At 34.5% G+C, this 24,394-nt stretch overlaps 3 protein-coding genes and 1 pseudogene across 4 annotated transcripts; 2 read left to right on the forward strand and 2 right to left on the reverse strand.

Moving 5' to 3' along the window:
• Positions 1–2,781: 2,781 nt before the first annotated feature.
• Positions 2,782–4,077, forward strand: LOC147289764 (BTB/POZ domain-containing protein At3g56230-like). The gene is made up of 3 exons (XM_086234886.1): positions 2,782–2,937; positions 3,348–3,524; positions 3,619–4,077. Exons 1-3 carry the CDS (start codon positions 2,782–2,784, stop codon positions 4,075–4,077), a joined length of 792 nt encoding a protein of 263 aa, XP_086091012.1.
• A 2,307-nt stretch (positions 4,078–6,384) lies between these two features.
• Positions 6,385–8,114, forward strand: LOC147289765 (BTB/POZ domain-containing protein At3g56230 pseudogene; annotated as a pseudogene).
• Positions 8,115–11,834: 3,720 nt separating this feature from the next.
• On the reverse strand, positions 11,835–13,985 carry LOC147289766 (transcription factor bHLH61-like). Of its 2 annotated transcripts, none has more exons than XM_086235176.1 (4): positions 13,697–13,985; positions 12,802–12,933; positions 12,511–12,681; positions 11,835–12,371 (listed from the first exon to the last, which is right to left on the reverse strand). In XM_086235176.1, exons 1-4 carry the CDS (start codon positions 13,772–13,774, stop codon positions 12,276–12,278), a joined length of 477 nt encoding a protein of 158 aa, XP_086091302.1. In that variant the 5' UTR covers positions 13,775–13,985; the 3' UTR covers positions 11,835–12,275. The 2 variants fall into 2 exon arrangements, with proteins under 2 accessions (XP_086091302.1, XP_086091301.1); XM_086235175.1 differs by having other exon boundaries at positions 11,844–12,371; positions 12,511–12,684; positions 13,697–13,984.
• A 6,799-nt stretch (positions 13,986–20,784) lies between these two features.
• Positions 20,785–23,723, reverse strand: LOC147289767 (putative pentatricopeptide repeat-containing protein At3g25970). Its single transcript, XM_086235172.1, has 2 exons — positions 23,565–23,723; positions 20,785–23,441 (listed from the first exon to the last, which is right to left on the reverse strand). Exons 1-2 carry the CDS (start codon positions 23,640–23,642, stop codon positions 21,189–21,191), a joined length of 2,331 nt encoding a protein of 776 aa, XP_086091298.1. The 5' UTR covers positions 23,643–23,723; the 3' UTR covers positions 20,785–21,188.
• Between the last annotated feature and the right edge of the window lie 671 nt (positions 23,724–24,394).

Here is a 24,394-nt window from a genome sequence, read left to right on the forward strand (position 1 = left end):
TCTTCTTCTTCTCTCTCTCTCTCTCTCTGCAACTCCCGCCGCCGTCGCCCCCTGCCCTTGCCCCGTCGCCTCTCTGCCGTCGCCCGTCGCCCCCTGCCCTCGCCCCGTTGCCCGCGTCGCCTCTCTCCCTCGATCTCCCCCTGCCGTCGCGCCTCTCTCCCTCGATCTCCCCTGCCGCCGCCTGCCGCCACCCCTCTTTCTCCCTCGATCTCCCCTCTGCCACCTCTCCATTTTTCTGCAAAAAGCCAAAAACCCAGCTCCAAAACCAGAATACCAGATCTCAAATTCAATGGGTTATGGGCACCGTCGAAATTTCGGCGAAATTTCGGCGAAATTTCGACGATTTCGGCGAAATTTCGACGATTTCGGCGAAATTTCGATAATTTCGACAATTTCGACGAAATCATCCCGAAATTTTAGCAAATATAGGTTTCGATTTCGACACCCCAAAAATCGAAATTTTAGGCCAAATTTTGCCGAAGACTTCGAAATTTAACACCCTGGTAACAACAATATTCTACTACATGAAAGAGACATCATGAAATAAGAAAAAACAATCTGCAAAGCCAATTTAACTTTCAGTAGTGTTAGATATTTCATATATTTATACCACAATTTTATACCACTTTATGTGATAACTTAAATGACATTTATACATTGAATACTAAAACATAAAATAAAAAATAAAAACTTTGTTTAATAAAATAATAACACGTAAAATGATATAAAAATATGCTAAATATAACATTATTCTTTAACTTTTCTGCACACTGTCTGCCGTCTGTCCATTGATGATGGACTTCAATTTTGGAGGTGATAAATTTGGCAATTTGCATTACCAAACAACACTTTATTCGATGATCCAATACTCGATATAGTGTCAGATTCTGGCTCCTAGATTTTTATTCAAGTATACAAGTCCAAATGAAGGCCTACGTAACATAGTGTGAGTGTGACCACATGTTAGCAAACCAACAAGTCTGAGTTCTGAACCAGCAGACATGCACTGAAGAAAAAACCGGGGTAAAGTAAAGTGGAAAGCCTGTAGTTTACATCTTCCGGTGTTCCAAGAAAAGAGAAAACCATATCATTATGTAAACCAGGGGCCACACCGATCACAAAAATAGATAGCACACTTCTCAACATACCCCCACTTATATATCTATATATACCAAGCCCTCCCCTGCTTTTCATTTCCACCTCAATTTGCTCATTCAGTCATTGTCTTAATCCCTTTCACTACTACTTTTCTGAGAAGTTTTGGCAAGCTAGCAATTAATCAGAATGGAGGCAATTCAGTCTTGGGTTTCAGAACACAAGCTCACAAGCATTGGTGGGTAACACTAACATATATGCATGGTAGTCTTTTTTTGTTTTTGTGTACAAGTAACATATGGTTGATGATGTGTATGAAATTTTGGGTGTTACAGGAGCACTGTGGGCATCAGGAGTTGGAGCATCCCTAGCTTATTCAAGTGCAAGAACACCTCTCAAGCCAAGCCTTAGACTTATACATGCCAGGTACCTTTAAAATAGTGTACTCTATCCATTAAGCTTTGAATTGCTTTTGCTTAATTATGTCAAAACTAATACTGCGTCGTTTTGTTGGTAGGATGCACGCACAAGCCTTGACACTGGCTGTTCTATCTGGCGCCGCGCTCTACCATCACTATGAGAAGCATGTTGACAGCCAAGCACACAATTAATGCTTCTCCAAATTTGATGTCACCATGCACCTGCCTTAGCTAAATCACTGCTTCATTTCTATTAATTAAGTTCATCTTAGGCTTCTTAGCAGTTAATCTCAACGCTTTCTTATTTGTAGCTAGATGTCCTATGTTTTCCTCTGTTTCTTTTTACCCCTTTTACTAGTTTGTATAATACACCTATGTATGTAAGGAGACCAATATTGTATTGGGCAATAAAGTGAGTTCAAGCAAGTTTCTTTTACTGGGTACAATGAAGAATGAATATTCCTAATTGGGTTTATCTTGTTCCCAAAACTATAATTGTTCAAAAAATTGTCTGCAAAACCCAATAATACAAATGTACTTCCATGAATATATCGTCCAAGTCTTTTTTTTTTTGGCTACATGAATCGTCCATCATGAACTATTGCATAATTAAACCACCAACAACTTTAATATCGGATATAACATTAAAAAGAATTCTACAACATGAGAGTGAGCATCATGAATCATGATTAAGCCAATCAAATTGGAGAGTGGTTGACAAACCCACCAGGCTGGCTAATAGAGACTAAGTAGCATAATTGTGGAAGTTTAGAGTTAAGTAGTTATGAGACGTGCTTGCCCTGCACATATTTGCTGTTGTAAGGTTGGAAAGTCCTTTTCTTCTTCCTAACACTTCGATTCCTTCAGTTGTCAAAGTATTTGTTTATGCCACTTAAATTAAAACTTACTCAAAAGGAGTGGCCTACCAAATTCAATTTTCTCTAATTGATGATTATACCCTCCAATGTGCATTATTAAATGAGTCCTCTTCAAGGTTGGTTTGGTCAATTCACTCAAATACAAAATAGAACCCAATATTCTATTTAGGCAATCCTGAATCATGGGTTGTTCTTGAAATTAATTAACTAGGGATAGGGTGAGGTCCAACGAACTTGTAACATAAACAAGGGAAAATGGGAAAGCCTTTTGATTTAAATTGAGCACATTCAAAAGAAGAAACAGTTTCTCCTCCTTCCTCTTCTTTCTTTGGCTCTGCTTTTTTTCAAGGTTTTGTGATACATCAAAGGCTAGAGAATTACTGAGAAAGATGGACTGCTCTGTTTGTACTTCAATGCCATTAATATTAAGGCCTCCAAGGAATACAATATGTGGGGCATGCTATGAGGGAGCTAGGAGCGTTATCTCTTTCATAAACAAGCTTCAAAGTGCTGAAGGAACTGATCATAAAGCAAATTTCTGTAAGGCAAGCTCTGCTTTCATCTTTCTTTGGCTCTGCTCTGATTTTCAATGTTTCATTCTCTTAATCGTCACAATTACTAGCAACCACATAAAACCCATAACAGTGAAATTGATATTGATGATCTTGGCCCTCTGGTTGGCACCTTTCTGTACATACTACATAGTTAATTGTCTTGCTAAGATCATGTGGGCCCCTCTGGGCTTTCTGGGTGGGCATCTCATGTGGGCCTATCTTTCTTAATTCCAGCCCACTAATAAGGACTGAAGGGCCCTGTTTTATCTGTTGGAAGAACCCCTTTGACTTAAAATGCCCAAATAGTTGAAGAAGAAACCAAAATTGTCACGTTATATAGCTTACATACAACTCTAAATAGTATTATTTGTGATGTGTTGCTAATTTCTTTGCTCTTGCAGACTCTCACCAATGTGTCAACTTGGGTATCTGATATGATAGAAGCATCAGAAGAACTTAATGTGAAAATTAGATTCCTAAGTGGGTTTGGTGTTGCATTTAGAGATCAAATTCACACCGACATACTACTCCATCCTGGTGATAATGGACCTCCAATAGCTACACATAGAGCCTTATTGGTGAGACTCTATCTTAATTTGTAGTAATAATGTACGTCATAAATCAATTAATTAAATAATATGAATATAAACTGAGGAGTCTTATTTACTGTAGGCAATAAGATCGGAAATCTTTACCAACATTCTAGACTCAGATGGATGCAAAGCTCCACCTAATGAGACCATAAAACTGGCGGAGTTGAAACATGAAGAGCTGGAGTCTCTCCTGGAATTCCTCTACAACGGGGACTTGCCTGAAGAGAAGATGAAGAAACATGTCTACTCCTTGTCCCTTGCAGCAGACAAGTACGGGATTCCGTACTTACAGAAGCTCTGTGAGCGTTATATGCTCAAGTCCTTAAGCTCATCCAATGCTCTTGATGTTTTAGAGGTTGCAGATATTTGTTCCTGCCTAACATTGAAGGAAAGTGCCTTAGATTACATTGTTAAAAACATGCATGACATAATCTTCTCTGCCAAATATGATGCATTTGCTCTTAAGAATCCACATTTGTGTGTACAGATTTCGAGGGCATCGTTCATGGATGCCACAAGAAATTCAGTAGTTTCCTAGTAATTTGGGAATTATGTAGGTTGGTGTAACTAGTCACTGCATGTGTGGAATTTTTATAATGTGCACATAATATATGGGGAACTATTTAATTTACTTGCCCACGTTTCAAGAAAGTCTTTACAATAATTAAAATCCTACAAGAAAAGGTACAACATCTCCAAACTTCAAATGCTCTTGACGTTTTAGAGGTTGCAGATGCTTGTTCTTGCCTAACAATATTGAAGCAGAAGACCTTGGACTACATTGTGAAGAACTTGAATGACATAATTTTATCAGCTAAATATGAAGCATTTGCACATAAGCATCCACGTTTGAGCTAGTGTTCAGATCGAGGTTCCTAGCTAGTCAGGGAACGTAATATAATTGATTGATGTCATAATTAGTCAAAGCTAGAGACAAAACCAGCACAATTATGTACACGCACACATATATATAGGGAACTATTTCATTTAATTTATAAATTAATTTGCCCATCTCTCACATATTTTTAGCCGTGCAAGTGATCAATGTGGTAGAGTTGATCTCAGAACATCCCAATTAAAACTTTGTCTATTTATTTCTCTTATAAGCCTAGATTCATAATTTGATTTATACATGGAGGAACTAAGAATATTATCATAGCCTCATAGGGTCAAAGTTGAGAGATAATACCACTAGATCAATAACCTTCACGATTAATTGTGGTGTTTGTTTGGGTTACAATTAACACCATTGTCACAAAATAAAATAGGGCAAGATTTTTGCTAAGATTTGGTAAATCAGCTCGACAAGTAAAATTATCAATAAGCCTATTTTATAGATGTTCTTTCTCAATGTCATTAAATACAGATAAGAACAGACAAAAAGAAAATACAGATAAGAGGAAAATAAATCTAAATTGAGTATGTATGTTATTGATCGAAACAAGGATTGGGCCAAGATGAAAGAAAAAAAAAAAAAAGATTGGGCCAAGATGAAAAAGAATTGGATAGTTGTCCACATATATTTATATCTTGTATATTTTGAAATTTATGAGATAAATACCTTTTTTACAATAAAGTTACGGTACTACCGGACTACTTGTTGAACAAGCTGACCACCAATAAAACCTAATACGATATCTTCTTTGCAATTAAAGAAGCTATTCTACAAGGAAAAGGAATATAATAAAAAATTACTATTATTATTATCATCATAAACAAGACTTTATTTTATAGCCATTAGCATAAACAGGACTAATCATATAAATACCTTTATATAGATATTTGTCGAATGATTATTTTGTTATTTATTCATTGAAAGATGCATAGAACAAGAAAATGTTCAAAAGTTAACAAAACAATATATAATTTATTCCATTCTTATATAAAATATTTATAAAGAATTTAAATGGTATATATGTCAAAAAAACTGAAGTCAATACAAGCACAATATATATAGCATTATGTTAAAGTCAATTACAATAATGTTATTTATACACACTTAATTGACCACTTTATATGGCAGATGATGTGGTGATGCTATGTAATTAATGACATAATCATATATGCAAATAATTAAAAGTTAAAATTTATGTCAACTTATTTTATTAATTGACATGACATTACCATACTGCCACATAAAGTGATCAATTAAGTGTATACAAATAGCATTATTCCTTAAATCTCTACAAAAGTATATGAAAGTTTATGAACTCTTTAATTGGCTCACTATAAAAGTCCTAAATCTTTCCAAAATGGAATGAAGGATGCAATTTTTGGGTTTGATTTGAAGGATGGTAAGGAAATTTGAACAAATCTATTTAATTTTGTTCTGTTTACTGTATATCACGTGAATTGTTGACCCACGTACAAATAATTTATTATCTTAAATGAAATAAAACTTTTATATAATAAGTATATACACTTATTGTCTTTATTTATCTTAATACGTAATTTAATATGTAATAAGAGAGATAAACACGTAAATGTATATAGAAATATATAAATGCATATTTAAATACATAAATATATAGTTATAAACACATAAATTTATATAATTGTAAATTGTAACCCCATTGCTGGAAAGGCTCGGCTTTGAAGCCGTAAGTCTCAAGCCGCCAAGAAATTAATTACCAATCAAAAGGAAGAAATTTTTTAACTTGTAAACAATAATATTTGCGAAAGTTGGACATTCTCTTCTCTCCTCTCTCTCTCTTTCTCTTCTCTCGCTCTTCCACGATTCTGTATAAATACTAGCCGGCCAGTCTTGAACCCCCCTACAAGATACGCTAGCAATTGAATTCTTTCAAGGTTGATTGGCTCTCTGACTGTTGGGAAAACAAGGCAGATGGATCGCTGCTGCATTTGTGATAGAGGTATTAACGCTGGATTATTCTGCGTGGTATGCTCTCAGGGACTTTCTATTGTCAATGGCCTAAAGGCCCTAAACTGCCGCACACAACAGCTTCAAACTCATCAAGCAAACACGTACAAGGCAAGCTAATTAAGCTATCTCTCTCTAATTAATTTGATCTTAATTTCTTAATTTCATCGTTTTAATTGCTTCATTAATTTATTGCCATTCAGATCTGCGGTCTTTGATTTTTATGTTTCTTCGTCTTATTGTCACAATTAACACTACCAAGTATATAATTAAGATTAGAGGCTTCCTTGGACCTTACTCCTTAATTACTTTTTTTTTTTTTTTTTGGGTACAAGGGGCCGAAACCTAAAAGAAAAATCTAAATAACTACAGCTCTAGGACATAGAGTACCAAGAGCATCAGCAGAAAATAAAGAACAGACCACCTCATGAGGAGAGGAGAAATCAAACCAATGAACACCAAAATCCCTCCTCACACTTAAAGAGGCAAAACGATCAACACAAAAATTTTGGTCATGATACGCATGCCTTACCAAGCAATTAGTAAACCCACCAAAAAGCAGCTATTAGACCCAACCAATTGTTTATGGGCGATCAATATATATTATTAATTTTAGTTAATATCTTCATTCTCGATGGCGATAGATTATTTTGTGCTACGTTGCTAATTTTGTTTTTTTACAGACTATAGTATCAAAATGGGTGTGTTATTTGAAACACATATTCAATAAAGAAGCCAATGAGAATGTTCGATTCCTACGTGAGTTAGCTCATGGAGTTAGAGATCAAAATCAAACCGACATACTACTCTGTCCTGGTGATAATGAGCCTCCAATACCTGTACAAAGAATCTTTCTGGTGTGTGTATTCTCTCTCTCTCTCTCTCTCTCTCTCTCTCTCTCTATTTGTTAAATTGTTAGTATATACTGTTTTAAGTACTCAATTAACTATTTCCACAAATATTTGACTATTAATAAATTGAGTGGATTTGTGACATCCATTCTTGACACAATTTTAGATATAATATTTAAATAGAGTCTATTTTATATAAAAAATTTTGTTCTGATTTATTTAATTGTTTGTAAAGATGATTATTAAATGAAGACCTAAAAAATAAACGATTTGAATCGTTAAAATTATATATAAAATAAAAAATATATAAATATAATGTCAAAAATAAAGGCTACGATCATTCTCCCAATAAATTAATCTGATTGTTATTTATTGTAGACAAGTAGATCGGAAATCTTTAAAGACATTGTAAAAGCATGCGACTCTCCATTAAACGACATGATACCAGTGCCCGAGTTGAAGCATGAAGAGCTTGAGTCTTTCCTGGAATTCCTCTGTAATGCGTACTTGTCTGAAGAGAAGATGAAGAAACATGTCTACTCCTTGACCATTGCAGCCGATAAGTATGCAATCCCATACTTGCAGAAGGTCTGTGAGAGTCATATGGAAAAGTCCCTGAGTTCATCCAATGCTCTTGATGTTTTAAAGGTTGCAGATATGTGTTCCGGTAGCCAAACAACACTGAAGCAGAAAGCCTTGGAATTCATTACCAAAAACATGGATGATATCATTTTCTCTACTAAATATGAAACATTTGCACTTGAGAATCCACATTTATGTGTGCAGATTTCATGGGGATTAGCGAAGCGTACGTATCAAAACAATATAAAAGTGAAATGTTAATTATTTGGCGATTCTGGCAGCGCTAGCTATTCTATATATGTAATTTTTAATATAGTACTTTGACAAGTCATAAGGACATAAATAGGCCTTATATATAGTAATATAGTATTACTGCAAATTAGTTCTTCCTTTAGACCTATATGGCTATATGTATTTCAAAAGATTTCCCTTATTCCCGATAATATATTCCCTTCCCAGTATACGCTTATCAAACTTCAAATTGTCTTATGTTCTCAATCTTCTTAACCAAGAAGGGCAATTTGTTTTTTTTTTTATTCAAAAGTTAATTTACTTGGTCTTATTTCTTTTGTAAAGTTCATAGCCCGGCCGCTTAATCATATTCTTAAGTTTGGGCGCCCAATTAAGATGTTCAGATAAAAAAACAAGATGATTTGGACCAAGATCGATGAACAATAAGTGAATAGTTGTCCAAGTATATTTATATTTATATTTCAGGAAATCAAATCCTTCGAAATTTATCTACTTTATTCAAATTTTTTTGGTTGAGAAAACAACCTGAAGGCTTACTGTGCCTTAATTAGATTTCATCCAAGCTACTGCGCATCATGCTATAAAACAAGGAGGAGCCAATGTACGTTGCCAATGAAGTCCATCCTTCAACTAAATTTAAGTTTGTGAACAATCTATGTCAATTATAATTTTAAGTATATTTTTACGAAAAAGTTGCAATAATATTATCAGATCCACAACTTGTTGAACAAGTAAAATCAACCAGGGAAACCTAATAAATTTCAAAATCCTAGCCCTAGAAGGAGATGAGCTTCCAGTACTCTTGTGTACAAATAGCACCTACTCTTACAAGGTACGCTATTCTTTGTAGGTTGAAATTGAAGTAAACTAAGATAAAGCCAAAGTTCAAGCTAACCAAAATTGAATTATGTATAAAATAAGTGGACCAAATTTATAATTTCCTCTTATTTTTTTAGACGACAGCTGGAATTATATTTTATAGATATTCTTTCTCAGTGTATATATATATATATATATATAGGAGTGCTCTAAAGTTAATCGGTTAGCAAGTTAATATAAAACTAACCATGCTTTTGGGTCCACCACATAACTAATCTCATAATCTGAACCGTTCATTTTTTAGGCCATACTTCAAAGAACATCATTGCAAAAATTCAACTACATCATAAATCATTTAGTCATTTAATTGTGATAAAATAAATAGACGATCATTGTTTTCGATAAAAGCATATACATAATTGTTATCATAATCAAATGGCTAAATGAATTTCGATTTTGGAGATTTTTTACAGAGATGATATTTGAAGTAGGGCCTAAAAAATGGACGGTTCAAATTTTGAAATTACATTGTGCGGTGGGCCTAACAGGGTGGTTAGTTTTGTATTAACTTACTAACTAGTTAGCTTTAGAGCATTCTTATATATATATACAAAAATGCTCTAGAACTAACATGTTAGTAAGATAATATTGTGCTAACCACCTTTTTGGGCCTACTACACAATGTAATCTTATAATCGAAACCGTTTATATTTTAGGTCTTCATTCAAAGATAAACTTTGCAAAAAATCAACCAAATCAGAAATCATTTAGCCATTTGATTATCATTACAATAATTTCATATTTTATTGAAAAACTTGTGTTCATCCATTTACATGAGCACAATTAGCTTGCTAATAGTTGACTAAACAATTTCTGATTTTGTTGTTTTTTTACAAAGATGATATTTGAATGAGAATATAAAAAATACACGGTTTGGATTATGAGATTATATTGTGTAGTAGGCTAGAAATGATGGTTAGTGTCGTATTATCTTACTAACTATATATATAGAGGAAAGTTTATTTAAATTGAGTATGGTACTGGCCGGTTTTGATCCAAACAAGGATTGGGCCAAGATCTTCATGAAAAAACAAAAACAAAAGATTGGGCCAAGATGATCATGAAGTGGCTAGTTGTCCACATATATTTACATTTAATTATATCTTTGTATATTTCGAAATTTATATTTCAATTTATCTTTGTGTCAATTATAATTATATGATTTTATCATTATGGTCCCACTTATTTCAAATATCAAAATCCTAGCCCTACGACAAAGAAAGGATGGGCTCCCACTACTCTTGTCTATAAATACCGGCCACTTGTTCAAAACACCCTTCTAGGTTGAAACTTGAAATTGAAGATCTCCAATTGAGAGTATAAGGCAGATGGAGAAGTGCTCCTTTTGTTCTCCACCATTATGCCTGACCATAAATAATGAGATTACAATATGCAAGACATGTTACGAGGGAGGTAGGATGACTATTTCCTTCATAAACAAGCTAGCATAATCAAACTGATCATCATGAAGCAACTACTCGTCGTGCAAGGCAAGCCATATATATATATATAACACTGCCCGAATTTGCATGAAGAGCTTGAGCCGCCTCTCATAGAATTGCTTTATATATAATAGGGACTTGCCTGAAGAGAAGATGAAGAAACATGTCTTGTACTCCTTGTGATCCCAGCTGATGAGTATGAAATTCCATACTTACAGAGGTTCTGTGAGAATCATATATATGGTCAAGTCCCTGAGCACATCCAAATGCTGCACAAGGCCTTGTACTACATTGTCAGATACAGGCATGAAATCATTACTTTTTCTGCTAAATATGAACAATTTGCACTTGAAAATTAATCCACATTTATGTGTGCAGATTTCAAAGGAAATATTAGTGACAGTAACGGCATTTGAGCACACATAGCTGACCAAATAAATGACATACTATTACTGCTAACAGTAATGCTATTTCTAGCGGCATTATTCGATATGTATGTACCGAAAGATATTTTTGACAAGATATAAGGACGACATATACTATTACTAGCTAGGACCTACTGCAAAGTGCTTCTATTGGACGTCTTATATGTATGTACCGAAAGATTTGCATTATTCCAATTAATAAATTGTTTTATCTCCTGATTACTTTTAACAAATTGGGCAATTGGTAATGAGAATTAAGTTTTTGATTAATTATTTATGAGTTTTGACTTTTTAATTTAGGCCCAATTCTGATAAAGAAAGACCGGGTGTCATCCGGCCACTAAATAAATTATCGTTGACATTAATGCTAATGAGAAGTTAATTAACTTTGTCTTATTTATCTTAATTGTTTACATATCTATTTCGGCCTACTTAACATGGCCTTACATCGATCTGACACTTTTTTGTGGCAAAAGATCGATATGCTAGTTATGGTGTACGTGAATATAAATCGACGTACGTCTTGTAGTCAAATCTTCTTATAACTTGATCACCAGTTTGAGGTTCTTATAAAATTTGAAACAAATGTGCACCTAAAGATTAGTTTTTACCGTTGTTAATGAGTACGTGGATGATATTACTTTGTACACTATTTCCACACTATTGGCCAAAGTGATTTCAGGCCGTTGGATGTGGATCATCAAATTCCAAAATTCATGATAATCTGAATAACTAAAACGATTAATATCTCATGATCTGTTAGACGTGGATTATCAACACTGTTGTGTGTGTTGTGGCAGAGCTGTGGACCTGTGGTATATATATACTGATCATACACCACAGGTCCCCAGTAGTTTTTATGCACGTACATATACCACTGCTAGTGGGAGGTGGCACATCATGACTAGTTTTCTTGTAGTCGATTTGGTTGAATAAGAGAACACTATTCAGGAAAATGTCCCAGGCCTTGATATATCATTCCACCAAAGGCAATATATGCATGATTGAAAACATTCAGTTGAAATTCTAATTCTTTGTCTAGCTACCCTTAAAATGTACTCCCTTTTCATGACTTTTCAGAAGTACTCTAATATTAATTAAATATAGTACTACTAACTACGGAATAATCATACTAGATATCCATAACCCCAGATCGATCGAGTTGATCGAATTTTTTTTTTCTTTTTCATTTTCTTCAGGATCTTTCATCCATTAAAATTTGTTATAATTAATATGATGATCAAGTACTACACTCGCTTGTAACTCATTTTGTAGAAGCGTGATTTCCTGATCAACATCATTCATGCCAACCTCGCTAGCTAGCTACACTAAGAAATTAAGAAACGAAGGAGGACCAAGAGATTAAGTGGAATTAAATTGACAGAGATTGATCGATGGATCGATAAATAGCAACCGAATCTTGATTACTCGTGTTCGGTACTTTCACTCCAGTTTTTAATCGCCAGAGCCACTGCCTGTTTTACTGCATGAGCATCAATGCTTTCACCTTCTTCTTCATTCTACAATAACACAAAATTAATTAATATTATGTGTTAATTAATTAAAATGTATATATGCATATTTAATTAGCTACACAGAGAGATATAAATTAATAAACATAAGTTAGTACTTAATTAAATGAATGTGTAGCTAGCTTACTTCTCCTCCAACAGCCTGTAAGCAGAAACTGTCAGCACAGGAAACCCTAGCTTCAAGCACATTGAGACCCAACTCTTCAAAGGCTTCCAGTACAGACACAAGCAAACCTGGGCAACTCTTTTCAGAAAACACATTTATCAGAAACCCCTTTTCTAGGGTTTCCACAGTAACCTGCTGAAAAGCCCCACATAGGACATAATGTAACAAATTAATTAATTGATCGAACTATATAGAAAATGATGAAGAAATTATTAATTAAGAGAGGGAATTGAGGTTACAATATGTACGTACCACAGGCAGTGGGTTTTGGGCACTTGATGAAGTGCTTGGTGCATTTGCAATATCTTGATTCAGTCTGTCTACTTTTTGTTTGAGCTCTTGAATATACTTTGATGCGTCTACTATGATTGAGGTTTTGTTTAGCTGTCACAATACACATATATATATGAACAAACCAAAAATTGGGTTAGCTAGATATTGATAATATCTATGATCTATATGTATGCTAGCTCTGATCATAGATTTAGATAATTAAAGAAGTACTGACATATATATATGAAAGAAGTTAACTTCTAGCCTTGGACAACAGACAAGTTTCCTACTTATAATGAAAAACATTCCAAATCTCTCTTTAAAATATATTTAGTAAATTAAAAAATAAGATTAATTTATTTGTATATCAATATAATTCTAATTAATATTTCTGAATGAAATTTTTCAGAAAAGAATGACAATCATAAAAAGATACACAAACAATAAGAACATTAATTTTGCCTTGGACAAACTATCATATATAGTCTGCTAACTAATTATAATAATTCTAACATTTTTCACCAGTTTGAGAATCGATCAAGAGATAGTGAAGATAATGAAATTTTCTGGAGAAAAAGAACATCGACTTAAACTGATGGAAGATATATATTTATATATACACATATATTGAAAGAATTAATGAAGTTAATTAATTAAGGATGACTAATCCAAAGTAGACAATTTCAATGGGTTTGAGAGCTAGGTAGGCATATATATATATATATGCAAGACAAAAAAGGAACCAAGTATTTTGTTAAAAGCTAGCTAGAATATGAGAAGATAGAGCAATTTGGTTTATTAATTGGTTTATAAGCCAATGGAAGCAAAGGAGCCTCAGGAATGAATGAATGCAGCAGCAAAGGCAGGGAATTACAGCATGAGAGTTAGTAATGGAACGAAGAAGTTGCAGCTTCTCATAAAGTGCTGCTCTCTTGTGCTCCCTAGACACCATGGAAAAAGGCAGGAGATCGATCTGATTCTTTCTCAATATCTCTCTTTATCTACTTACTCTCTGCAGAGATTTCCCTTTCCCCTCTCTTTCTCTTCCTTACAAACTCTGAAAACCTCTGAAAGCTTTTTATAAGAGGGTGAGGGTCGACTGAGGAGAGCTCTCAAATCTATATGATCACCTGTTTGCTTCCCACATGCACTGCCCTGCCTCAGTAGTTTTTTTTTTGTTTTTCACAACCAAAATATATAATACAGATAATAGCAAGCTAGCTAGCTAGATTCTACATGTAATTACTGAACTGCCCTTTTCATATATATCTAGTACAAAATACAAATCATATGTGCCATTTGATCGTTTCCTACAATATTAGTAGTATTAATAATTATTATGGCATATAACCAGCACATTAGGAAAAACATTCTCGAGATGACTGCACATAATATATTATAACAAACAGATCACATGCTCATATATCATTGATGTATTAATTTCTTTTTTTATTTAGACAAAATTTCGCAATCACCTAGCTAGCTAGCTTGGCAATTCTATGTAAAAGTGCCCTTCTTAATTAGCCACTGCATGTACTAAACTAAACATTTGTATATATGTACGCGCGTACCCTTTCCAACTAAAAGCTGTTGAGCATAAATTTGATTATTTTCAGACCAAAGTTTATATTTTCATAAAAAATAGCGAGGATTAGTTGGAATTAATTATTAGTATAAATACTGATCCTGCATGTAAAACATGTTGTTTATTGATCAAGGAATATACATAATTTATATCCTTGTGATATATACTATAAAGAGTAATAGCGATATAAATACAGTATTAAGAGTAGTCATTTTCACATGCATGTTTTTGGTGTAATCTGCAAGTTGATATGCAGAAACGTCAAATTAAAAACCCCTTCAAAGGCCACTTGATAAAGCTAGAAAACACATTAATTAACTTACTTATCGAATATAAAGCTTGAAAACAAAAGAGATGGGCATACATTAATTAATTAATTCATTTCATATATGCACCAAATAATTAATTTCATATATATATATATATGTATATAAAGGGATGCAAACTAGGGGTAGAATGGGAAATTAATGAAAGCGGGGAGTGATGAGGTAAAGAAGTAATGAAGTATAGTAAAGGCGGGAATTGAAAGGAATGATGAGCTCGTGATATAGAGAGTAGGGGAGATGGAGTGGAACAGTACTAGTGCATTATATTGTGTGGAATAAGCCATATATCCATCGAAACAAGTGAAGGGAAGCAACAAAAGCATATATGGATGGATGCATGGATATATTTTTATGTTTAATTAGTGTGTGTTGTGATTTTGGAATGCCTCCAAACACTCCTCACGGGGGCTTTTTTAGCCTCTCCCACCCCTCCCTCTTCTCCCACTCCTCTCTCTCTCTCTCTCTTTCTCTCTCACCAGCCTTTGCCCTTTTTGTCCTCTCCCATAGCCCCTCTCTCTACACGTGCCATTTCAATCTTCTCGATCATCTCTATTCTAGCTCTAGCTAGTAACAACTAACAAGTTCAATTTCATACTCCTTTACTATATATAATTTCTTGGAAACTCAAATAACTACCTACCCTGCAATAATAATATATATTCCTGTGCATGAGGACAATAGCTTTCGATCATGCTCCAACTAGCTACTTCTTTACTTTCCATCAAGTTCTAACCAGCTAGTTCTTCCTTGCTTAGTCACTGAGTTTGAATATTCCTACAATTGCAAAACTTTGAATCTCACGTATTGAGCTCTAAGCTAGAGTGGGGAGAGACCCACACATGTGAGAGTATATACAGTCAGCATATAAAACAATCGAAGACTCATGACATCCTAACAACTTAAACTTTAATTTGCGAATAGTGTGATATATAAACCGGCCAGCAAATTTACTTTTATCAAATCATAATCTAATTAAGTTTGAAATTCAATATATATATATATATATATATACGTATAAAAATTCCTATCAGAAAAATATTTCCCAAAGTTTATTACTTCCGTGGACTGGTAGATCAGAAAATTAAAAGAACCTGACATGCACCAAACTATAACAATAAGCCAGTCAAATTTCCAATTGCATGCATGTCATCTGCAGTCAAAAGTACAATATATCACGAGACCATATAACATATATACATATAATTATGCATTTATATATGTAAATGCATAATTACATATATGCATGTATGTATGCATCAAACTTAATTAGTTACTTGCAGTCACAAAGCACACACACACATATATATACACATATATACATATATATATAATTGTATATATATGTATGTACATAAACAATTTTGCTCTACTAGTCTTGTACCAAAAAAAAAAAAATTTGCTCTACTAGTACTCCTGCTGTTGCTTCCAACATTGTCACCATTCGACACTGACAAATCACGTACCAACTCTATTCACATGTGTGCCCATTAATCATTACAACCAAACAATACTCTCCATACACATACGTACCCTGCTCCAATCTTGTCTCTTGCCCTCCCATAAAATTAATGTAATTCTTGCCCTTCCTATATACTGTTACAATTTCTAGACTACCGTACATTTATAATTAGGTTTTGAATTCCCTAGCTAACTTTTTTTTTTTTTTTTTCTGGCTAAGAGTGTTTAAATTTAATCCTTCTAAATTATCTCCCGTCACTTAATTAATTTTGATTAATCAAGCTGTTATTTATTTTAATTATAGATAGATCATATCCATATATCATGCATATATTGATGTGATTTTTCAGAACTGTGACTAATCGAGGTATACTAGCTACTTGGTTTGTTTTATCTCCATGAAATAATAGCCACCACTTGAATTATATGCTGGAAGGCATAAATGAATCAAAATGCAGAACTTCAACATTTTGTCGAATGAGCGTGACTTGATGCTTATCGATATGATAATACTGAGGAAAAGTAGGAAAAGCCAAATTAAAACAGATAAGCATTTTGTCTTGATACCTATGCAATATATCCTATTAGCTACCATTTCTTCATCAAATTGAAGTGACTCATGAATTCTTTTTATTGGTTCAGTCTTCAGTGCAGTCCAATTCTCTTCTTAGTTCAGTCTTCACTTGGTAAAAAAAATGAAAAAAAGATTAATAAAATTTAAAACATAGATGTGTTAAAGAACTCGTGAGAATGCTTGTAGTACGTTCCATATGATTGGGAAATAGAATTTATAAAATAATTTATTCTAATTTTACATATAAAGAAAGAAAGCTTAAGCTCCATCTATTCTAACACTGGTTTTGTGCTGATAAATAACATATGGTCTTCTTGAGGGCTTGTTAGTTGCCAAAAAGTTGGAGGTTGATGTGGAGAAGATTCTTTAAGGATTTGATTGTTCTCATTCACATGTTTTATATTGAAGCGATCACGCTTTTGGTATAAACCCGACTAGACAATTATAAATATGTGCTCTTTTTTATCAATTAATTAGCACAGGACATATGTACTAAACCCTATACTAATCAAGATGATCATTGGTACGAACTTCTTAATTATTATAGCAATAATGCTATGATCATTGAATGATGTGTGACAGTGTGAGTAAAGTCGCAAAGAGGTCAGTAATTTATTTGTTAAAAATAATAAAATCGAAATGAACCCAGATTTAATAGATGAAATACAGCCACATCATTTTGTAAAAAAATTTGATAAGTTAATTAATTTAATTAGTGAATGCATGTAGCAATACTCTGCTTATAATAATCAACTATTAGCAAGTGATGTGAATTCTTATGGTGCATTACTGACCTGTACGCGTCTTGGTGTATGTACGTATATGCTATCATGTGACAAAACAAATCAAAATGAAAAACAAAACAACAGAGAAGGGAACCCAGTTAATTAGGGCACAATCATGCAATGGAAAGTATTACTTTATTCAGAAAAGTTTCTCGTGACATTCCATATTATTTGAAAAATGAATTAAATTAAAAATCTCATAAAATGACAAGCCATGCCACAATCACACACACAGAGCCATCGTTTTACACTGCTTGACAGTTGACACCAACATCTCTCTCTGCTCCTCCAAAAGACTCCAAAATTTTGTAATATTTCACTTCGAAAATACCCATTAAATAGTTACTGCAATATATTTAAAAATAATTTTTAGAAAAAAAAAATTACAACTCTCTTGTCCAAGCAATAATATTATGCTTTAGTATAGTATAGTATAGTATTATATATAGGATTCTTGTGACTTGCAAGCAAAACTCACGTGATTGAGTTGCACTTCGGGAAAGTACATTCACATGCAAATGTGACAATGGAAACAAAAATCAATCGAAGTATAAAGTACATGAGTGATAAGTGCCTATGTTGTTCATGGAGAGAGAAACAGAGAAACAGAGCAAGAGAGTTTTTTGTTGGCAATTGAAGAATCTACACTACATGCAAGGATAATATTAATAACTATACCCAAAAGTTTGGTTGGATTTATGTATATTATTTATATTATTTATATACATACATGTATATCATAAGCTTAGGCTAAATAATTAGTTTTCTTTTCTGTGTATTAAATAATTAATCAAATACATCGAAGAAGAGGGTCATTTTCATTGTGCATGTATCTCCTCCTCTGAAGAATAAAAAGGGTCACTATCCAAACTTCGTCATTCTAGAATTCTAGCTTACATCTAATGCCTACAAATTGCTTTGCTGTAATAAGCTTGTTGTGTGCAGTGATAAGCACCCATGCAAACAAATCAGCCTTAGACCTCATACAGCTATATTTCTTTGTCCTCTTTCTCCCCAAAAAACTCTTCTTTGAAAATGATATCATCAGGAAGAATCAACATAATTAGTAATCCGGATTTACAGTCTACCAGCATAATTGTCTGGCAAGAAAATATTGTATTTTTGTTACTTTTTTTTTTATATCCATAAATCCTCCTAGTGGACCTGGATTTTAAAGTGTGACCTCCCGCCCAACCCGACAATCTTTGGGAGGCAGGAAACACTAACTAATAACCAGAGAGGTCCATTTGAGGAATCGAACCTTAGACCACGTGAGAGCAAACCATGGGCCTGGCCACTCGAATAAACAAAAGCCTTATTTGGTGCTTAGAATTGGATTAGATACGTTAAATAATTAGATTCATGTGAATTCAAGGAAGAAGATGCATGACAGCAGCCAACAGTTGTTGGGTAGCCCAGTTGGAAGGGTTGTGGAATTGCCCACTTTGCATCTAAGTTTGATCCCCCCTCCCCTCAAATAAAAAAAAAGGAAGAAGATGACAATAAAATTGATTAGAACAAAATTGATTAGAAAAAACTTATCCCACTAATCCCACCATTTTTGTAGGGATTGGAAGTGATAAGTTTCCTCTTATGATTAATTCCCTTTCTTCCAATCTTCTTTTTTTAAATTAGAAGCTCTTCCTTTAATACGCATGAATCTAGTTATTTAACATATTCAATCTAATTCTAGGTATCAAATGAGGGCAAAAGGTATGTTGGTGGGTCACTAGTCAACAAACGTACAAGTGAAAAATGTGAATTGTAATTCACAATTGGGTCCTGGAAGCATTTGGCTATAGAGTTTGTAAAAATACTCTTAATTTCCAGGCCACATAATAATAATAATAATGGTGGTGGCCTTTGTGTGACGTTCGAGGACGTGAAATCTGTACCCATCATCTTGGAGGTGACCCATGTAAAAGACAAACAATGAGCTATATATAGCATCATTATGCATGGCATTAAGTCACAGAGGGGTACCTAATTGTTCTACTTTGAGTTGAGCAATATGTACCCACTGATCATGACAAAAATATTGCAAAACTTAGGTCACGGGGATGGTTGTAGCTATCGAATATGACATAATTGCAATTACAATGATCTGAAAAGAAACATAATGAGTAAAAGTTGTATGGAGGATAGCAAAGAGAACCTGGATGTCCCTTTGTGTAGTGCATGTAGTCTGTCTTCTTCATCACATGTAAAGGTAGCAGCAGCTGCAAAGATCCTCCAGCGATGGCAGAAAAGAGGGATGATGCCCTGCTAAGCCCATATGTACAAGCAAAGACATTTCAGAAGGGTGTTTTCAACTGTTGCTGTCCTTTTGTTGATTTTTGGATACTGTATCAGAGGCACAGATTGTCGCGTCTTCACTTGATGTCCTGTTTTGCTTTCAACCTTTTCTTAAAGCCCCACAAGCTTTTCTTTAAGCCCCACAAAGATAGGAGCTTCACACTTTTTGACTTTTGAGGGTTTGGAAATTAAGGAGAATTGGAAGAGTAGAGCATTTGGCAAGTGACTTTCCTCCAATTTTGTAAAAATTAGATCATAGTATGACTAAATGACTAGAGCAGAGCACATGAATTGAATTAAAACCCTTTTAGCTTCTAGATGGATACACCACCAAACTCCAAAAGAAGATTCATTAAGGGAGTAAAAGGGTTCATTTTCATGCTTTTATGCATGTGAGCAATTGAGCTCTCTAAAGATAATGGATGCACATATTTTTCTCATCAAGACTGCTCATTTTCCCTGTTCTCGTTAGCCACTGTGGTCCATTCAATTGAAAAGGAACCATTTCTAGAACATAAAGTTCTACAGTTGCACAATGCTTGAAAGATAGAAGTTCTGCTCTTGCGTTTTACCATAATACACATCACAGCATCTTCAAAAGAACATGCAATATGAGTGATGTGCAATGAATTCCTTCAGTAGATATAGTTTGCAGTTTGGACAACACAAGTCTCATATACAATTGAGAAAAAGAAATAGGGATAGTAGGAATGATGACTTAACCAAGGTCATTTCTTGGAACCAATAACAGAAACCAACCTTATTTCAGTTCTGTCATTCAACCCTTATATACAATTATAGAGCCAGTTGAGTACATCCTCTACCCAATAAACTCTCTGTGGTCAATCAATCCTACATATATACCATAGCCAATTGCACAATGATATTTAGTTGCCATTCAACAACAAGCAAACATTTTCTCTGCACGAATCACCAAGATTATTAATCCAGTACTCATTGATTTCCACAATGAAATCAACATACTATTATACATCAGCACAGATAGTCTCGGAATCTTTTCAGGAGTCCACAACTCCAATAATTGCCAAGCTGTACAGCCCCCCTAATTTAGCCACACACCATATCATTGAACACAAAAAATTTATGGGTCTTACGTTTGTAGCCTGTAGGTACCTGGAAGCTCCCAAGTGTGAAAGAGCAGGTGGACAAAATCATTAAATATGCTTGGCACCGCAATTTTATCATTACAATTTAATCATCTAAGGACCCCTTGTTGCTGCAACTTCTTTTTATGTTGATCACAACGTCCCCCAACTTGATCATGTATATACCAGAAATATTGGACCAAACTAATAAAATCAAAGTTTTTCTTTTTTGCGAGCTCATCCAGCCATCTCCATATTTTCCACCAAATTCACATCTTGCAATACATAACTCAAGTCTGGGATGTAACCCATGGACTTCATCTTCACTCTCAGCTCTTCCAACTTTGCATATATATCATGTTTTTCTGGATGTTGTTGATCCCCTGCATAAAATTTGTGAACTCTACCTCTCACAGAAATCCAACTACAACCTGGCTCCTTTTTCACACCTCGGTCTTTCATCACATCTCTCAAACTAAGTCCATCTTCATAACTCCCTGTCCTGATATAAGTGTTGGATAGAAGAACATAGGTAGCTGAGTATTCTGGCCTAACGGAAAGGATCTTCTCAGCTGCAATCTCCCCCAACTCAACATTTCCATGGACCCTACATGCTCCCAACAAAGTCTGCCAGACCATTTCGTTGGGATTAATTGGCATCCTTTTTATGAACTCCAATGCATCATTAAGACGGCCAACACGACCTAAGAGATCAACAATACAAGCATAATGTTCCATCTTTGGCACCACACCATAAGATTTTTCCATTAGATGAAAATGATAGAGACCTTCTTCTACCATACCACGGTGGCTGCATGCAAACAGAACACACAATAAAGTAACATCATTGGCCTTCACACCCAACTGCTTCATTCTCTTAAAGAGTTCAAGGGCATCCTCCACAAGACCATGTTGAGCATAGCCTGATATAATAGCAGTCCACGAAATTGTATCAGGGTTAGAAATCCTCTCAAAGACCTCTTGAGCCTCGGGTATACTACCACATTTGGCATACATATCAATTAGAGCACTTTCTATACACTTGTCTGTGTCCAAGCCAGACTTGCACAGGAGGCCATGGACTTGCTGACCATACTCAAGTAAACAAAGGCTGGCACATGCAACAAGCACACTAGAAAGGGTGAACTGATTCGGAGTAAATCCTTCTTCTCTCATCTTTGAGAAGATTTTCACTGCATCCTCCCATTCAGAACATTGAGAGTAAGCAGTCACCAGTGTCGTCCAGGACACCATATCTCTCTCTTCTATCCTGTCAAAAACCTTCCGTACGTCTTCAAGCAGCCCACATTTGGCATATGCATCAGCAATTGAATTGGAGATACTTGTAACATTCATTTCTATCCCAGATTTTAAAACCATCGCATGAGTTTCCTTTCCCAAATGCAAACATTTTAACGCAGCTATTGCATCGAACACACTGCAGTAAGTGTAAATATCTGGTTGTATATTGTTATTGCACATTCTCACAAACAGTTCCAATGCTTCTTGGCCGCAACCACACTGTGAATAGCCACAAATCATTGCATTCCATGGCACATTGACTTCACAACTGGTGAAATTCAAGTCAAAAACAGATCTTGCATCAGACAAAGACTTGCATTTGGAGTACATATCAATGAGAGCAGTTCCCACAAGAACACTAGACTCCATGTCAATTTCAGATGCATAACTATGTACAATTTTGCTCTTGTTAACATCACCTAATTGCCCGACTGCTTTTGAGACACTGACAAGAGTATACCTATTCGGTGTAATTCCTTCCTTCTTCATTTTGAGAAAATGATCAAATGCTTCAAGATGAAGACAATTTGATGTTAACCCAGAAATCATTGCATTCCAGGAGACTTGATTATGTTCTGTCATGGTATTAAACATCTTACATGAATCCTCAATCTTCCCAAATTTTGCATACATGTTAAGAAGAGAAGTACTAACAAAAGTATTAGATGCAAAGCCTCTTACAACAACCTGGGCATGCACCATTTTGCCCAATTCAGTACAATCCAAACCAATGCATGTCTGGACAATTGCGGAATATGCAAACTTGTCTGGTGAAATTCCATTGTTCACCATCTCGCAAAAGAACTTAAACCCATCGAGAAAGAAGCCGTTCTCTGTCGACCCAACAATCATGACTGTCCAAGAGAATATGTTCCTCCGAGACATTTTATCAAATACTCGACGAGCTGTTCCAAAATCCGAGCATTTCGAATAGGCGTGCGTTACATGGTTTAACATAACGAGCAAGTCTTGGTCCGAAAGCTCGGATTTTAACGCTAACCCATGAACAGATTTTGCTTGTTTTAACGACCCCATGTCCTCACACCCACGTAGGATATCAATTAAGGGTTGGATTTCAGACTTTTGCTGAGTTTCATTAGCAGCAACTGAAATGGGAATTTTGCTTCCATATGTTCCATTTGGTTTCTGGGTTGTTGGAGATGGTAGAGTTAAAGTTGAATTTTTAGTCTGCCAGAAATTTGATACTAATGTTACCATATGGTTAAACAAACTGAAGTTGACAAAGACAGAGAGACCAAATAGTCACACAGAAGAAGAACAACACAAAAGGAGAGAGATGGTGTTACTTACTTTGTTTTGGGAAGTTGGTGTAGGCAGAACCAGGGAATGAGCAGTTTGAGGAACACCCAGCTTGACGGAGAGACTCATGGTCTTCAATGGCCGCTAGCCAGTAGTTGTCAGCCACTGAGAGTACCGAAGGTGCACCAGAGATGGATATAGACTATAGTCCTCTGCTTCAGCGAAAATAATTATGAACTCCGCTTCATGAGGGATATCATATAATGAAAATAAAATATTAAATTAGAGAAAGGAAATTTCTTTAAGTACACGGTACACCCACCGAATGCTAAATATACTCTACACTCAAATTTTTTCTCCAGAACTTTCTTCAATATCGATCACATGGATTATATGGATACCACTGATAAATCTCACAAATATTAAAGTAGTAATATAAATCTAATATCGAAAATATACTCCCCATCATCTTATTAGAATTAAAAAAAGGGTTTTTTATTCATATTTAGTACCTGAATTTTGACTATTGTCTTAATGTGGTACCTAAACTTTTATTTGTATCAATTGAGTACCTAAACTTTTATTTTGTATCTAATAGAATAATTTTAAACATATAAAGAAAATAATTAAAATATACTTTGACTATATTGCCCTTAATTTTTATTGACAATTTTAACAAAAATTCATTTTGGTATCTATTAGACAAAAAATAAAAGTTTAGGTACTCAATTGGGACAAATAAAAGTTTAGGTACCACATTAAGACAAGGGTCAAAGTTTAGGTACTAAATATGAAATAAACCCTAAAAAAAAAATAACAAGAATAAAATAATCATGTTTTCCTTTGTTGGGAAGAGAAATGAGTTGTAGAGGAGGGCAGAG

The sequence above is a fragment of the Dryas octopetala genome, chromosome 3 (genome assembly GCF_963921425.1).
Source record: "Dryas octopetala chromosome 3, drDryOcto1.1, whole genome shotgun sequence".
In the NCBI taxonomy this organism is placed as follows: Eukaryota; Viridiplantae; Streptophyta; class Magnoliopsida; order Rosales; family Rosaceae; genus Dryas; species Dryas octopetala.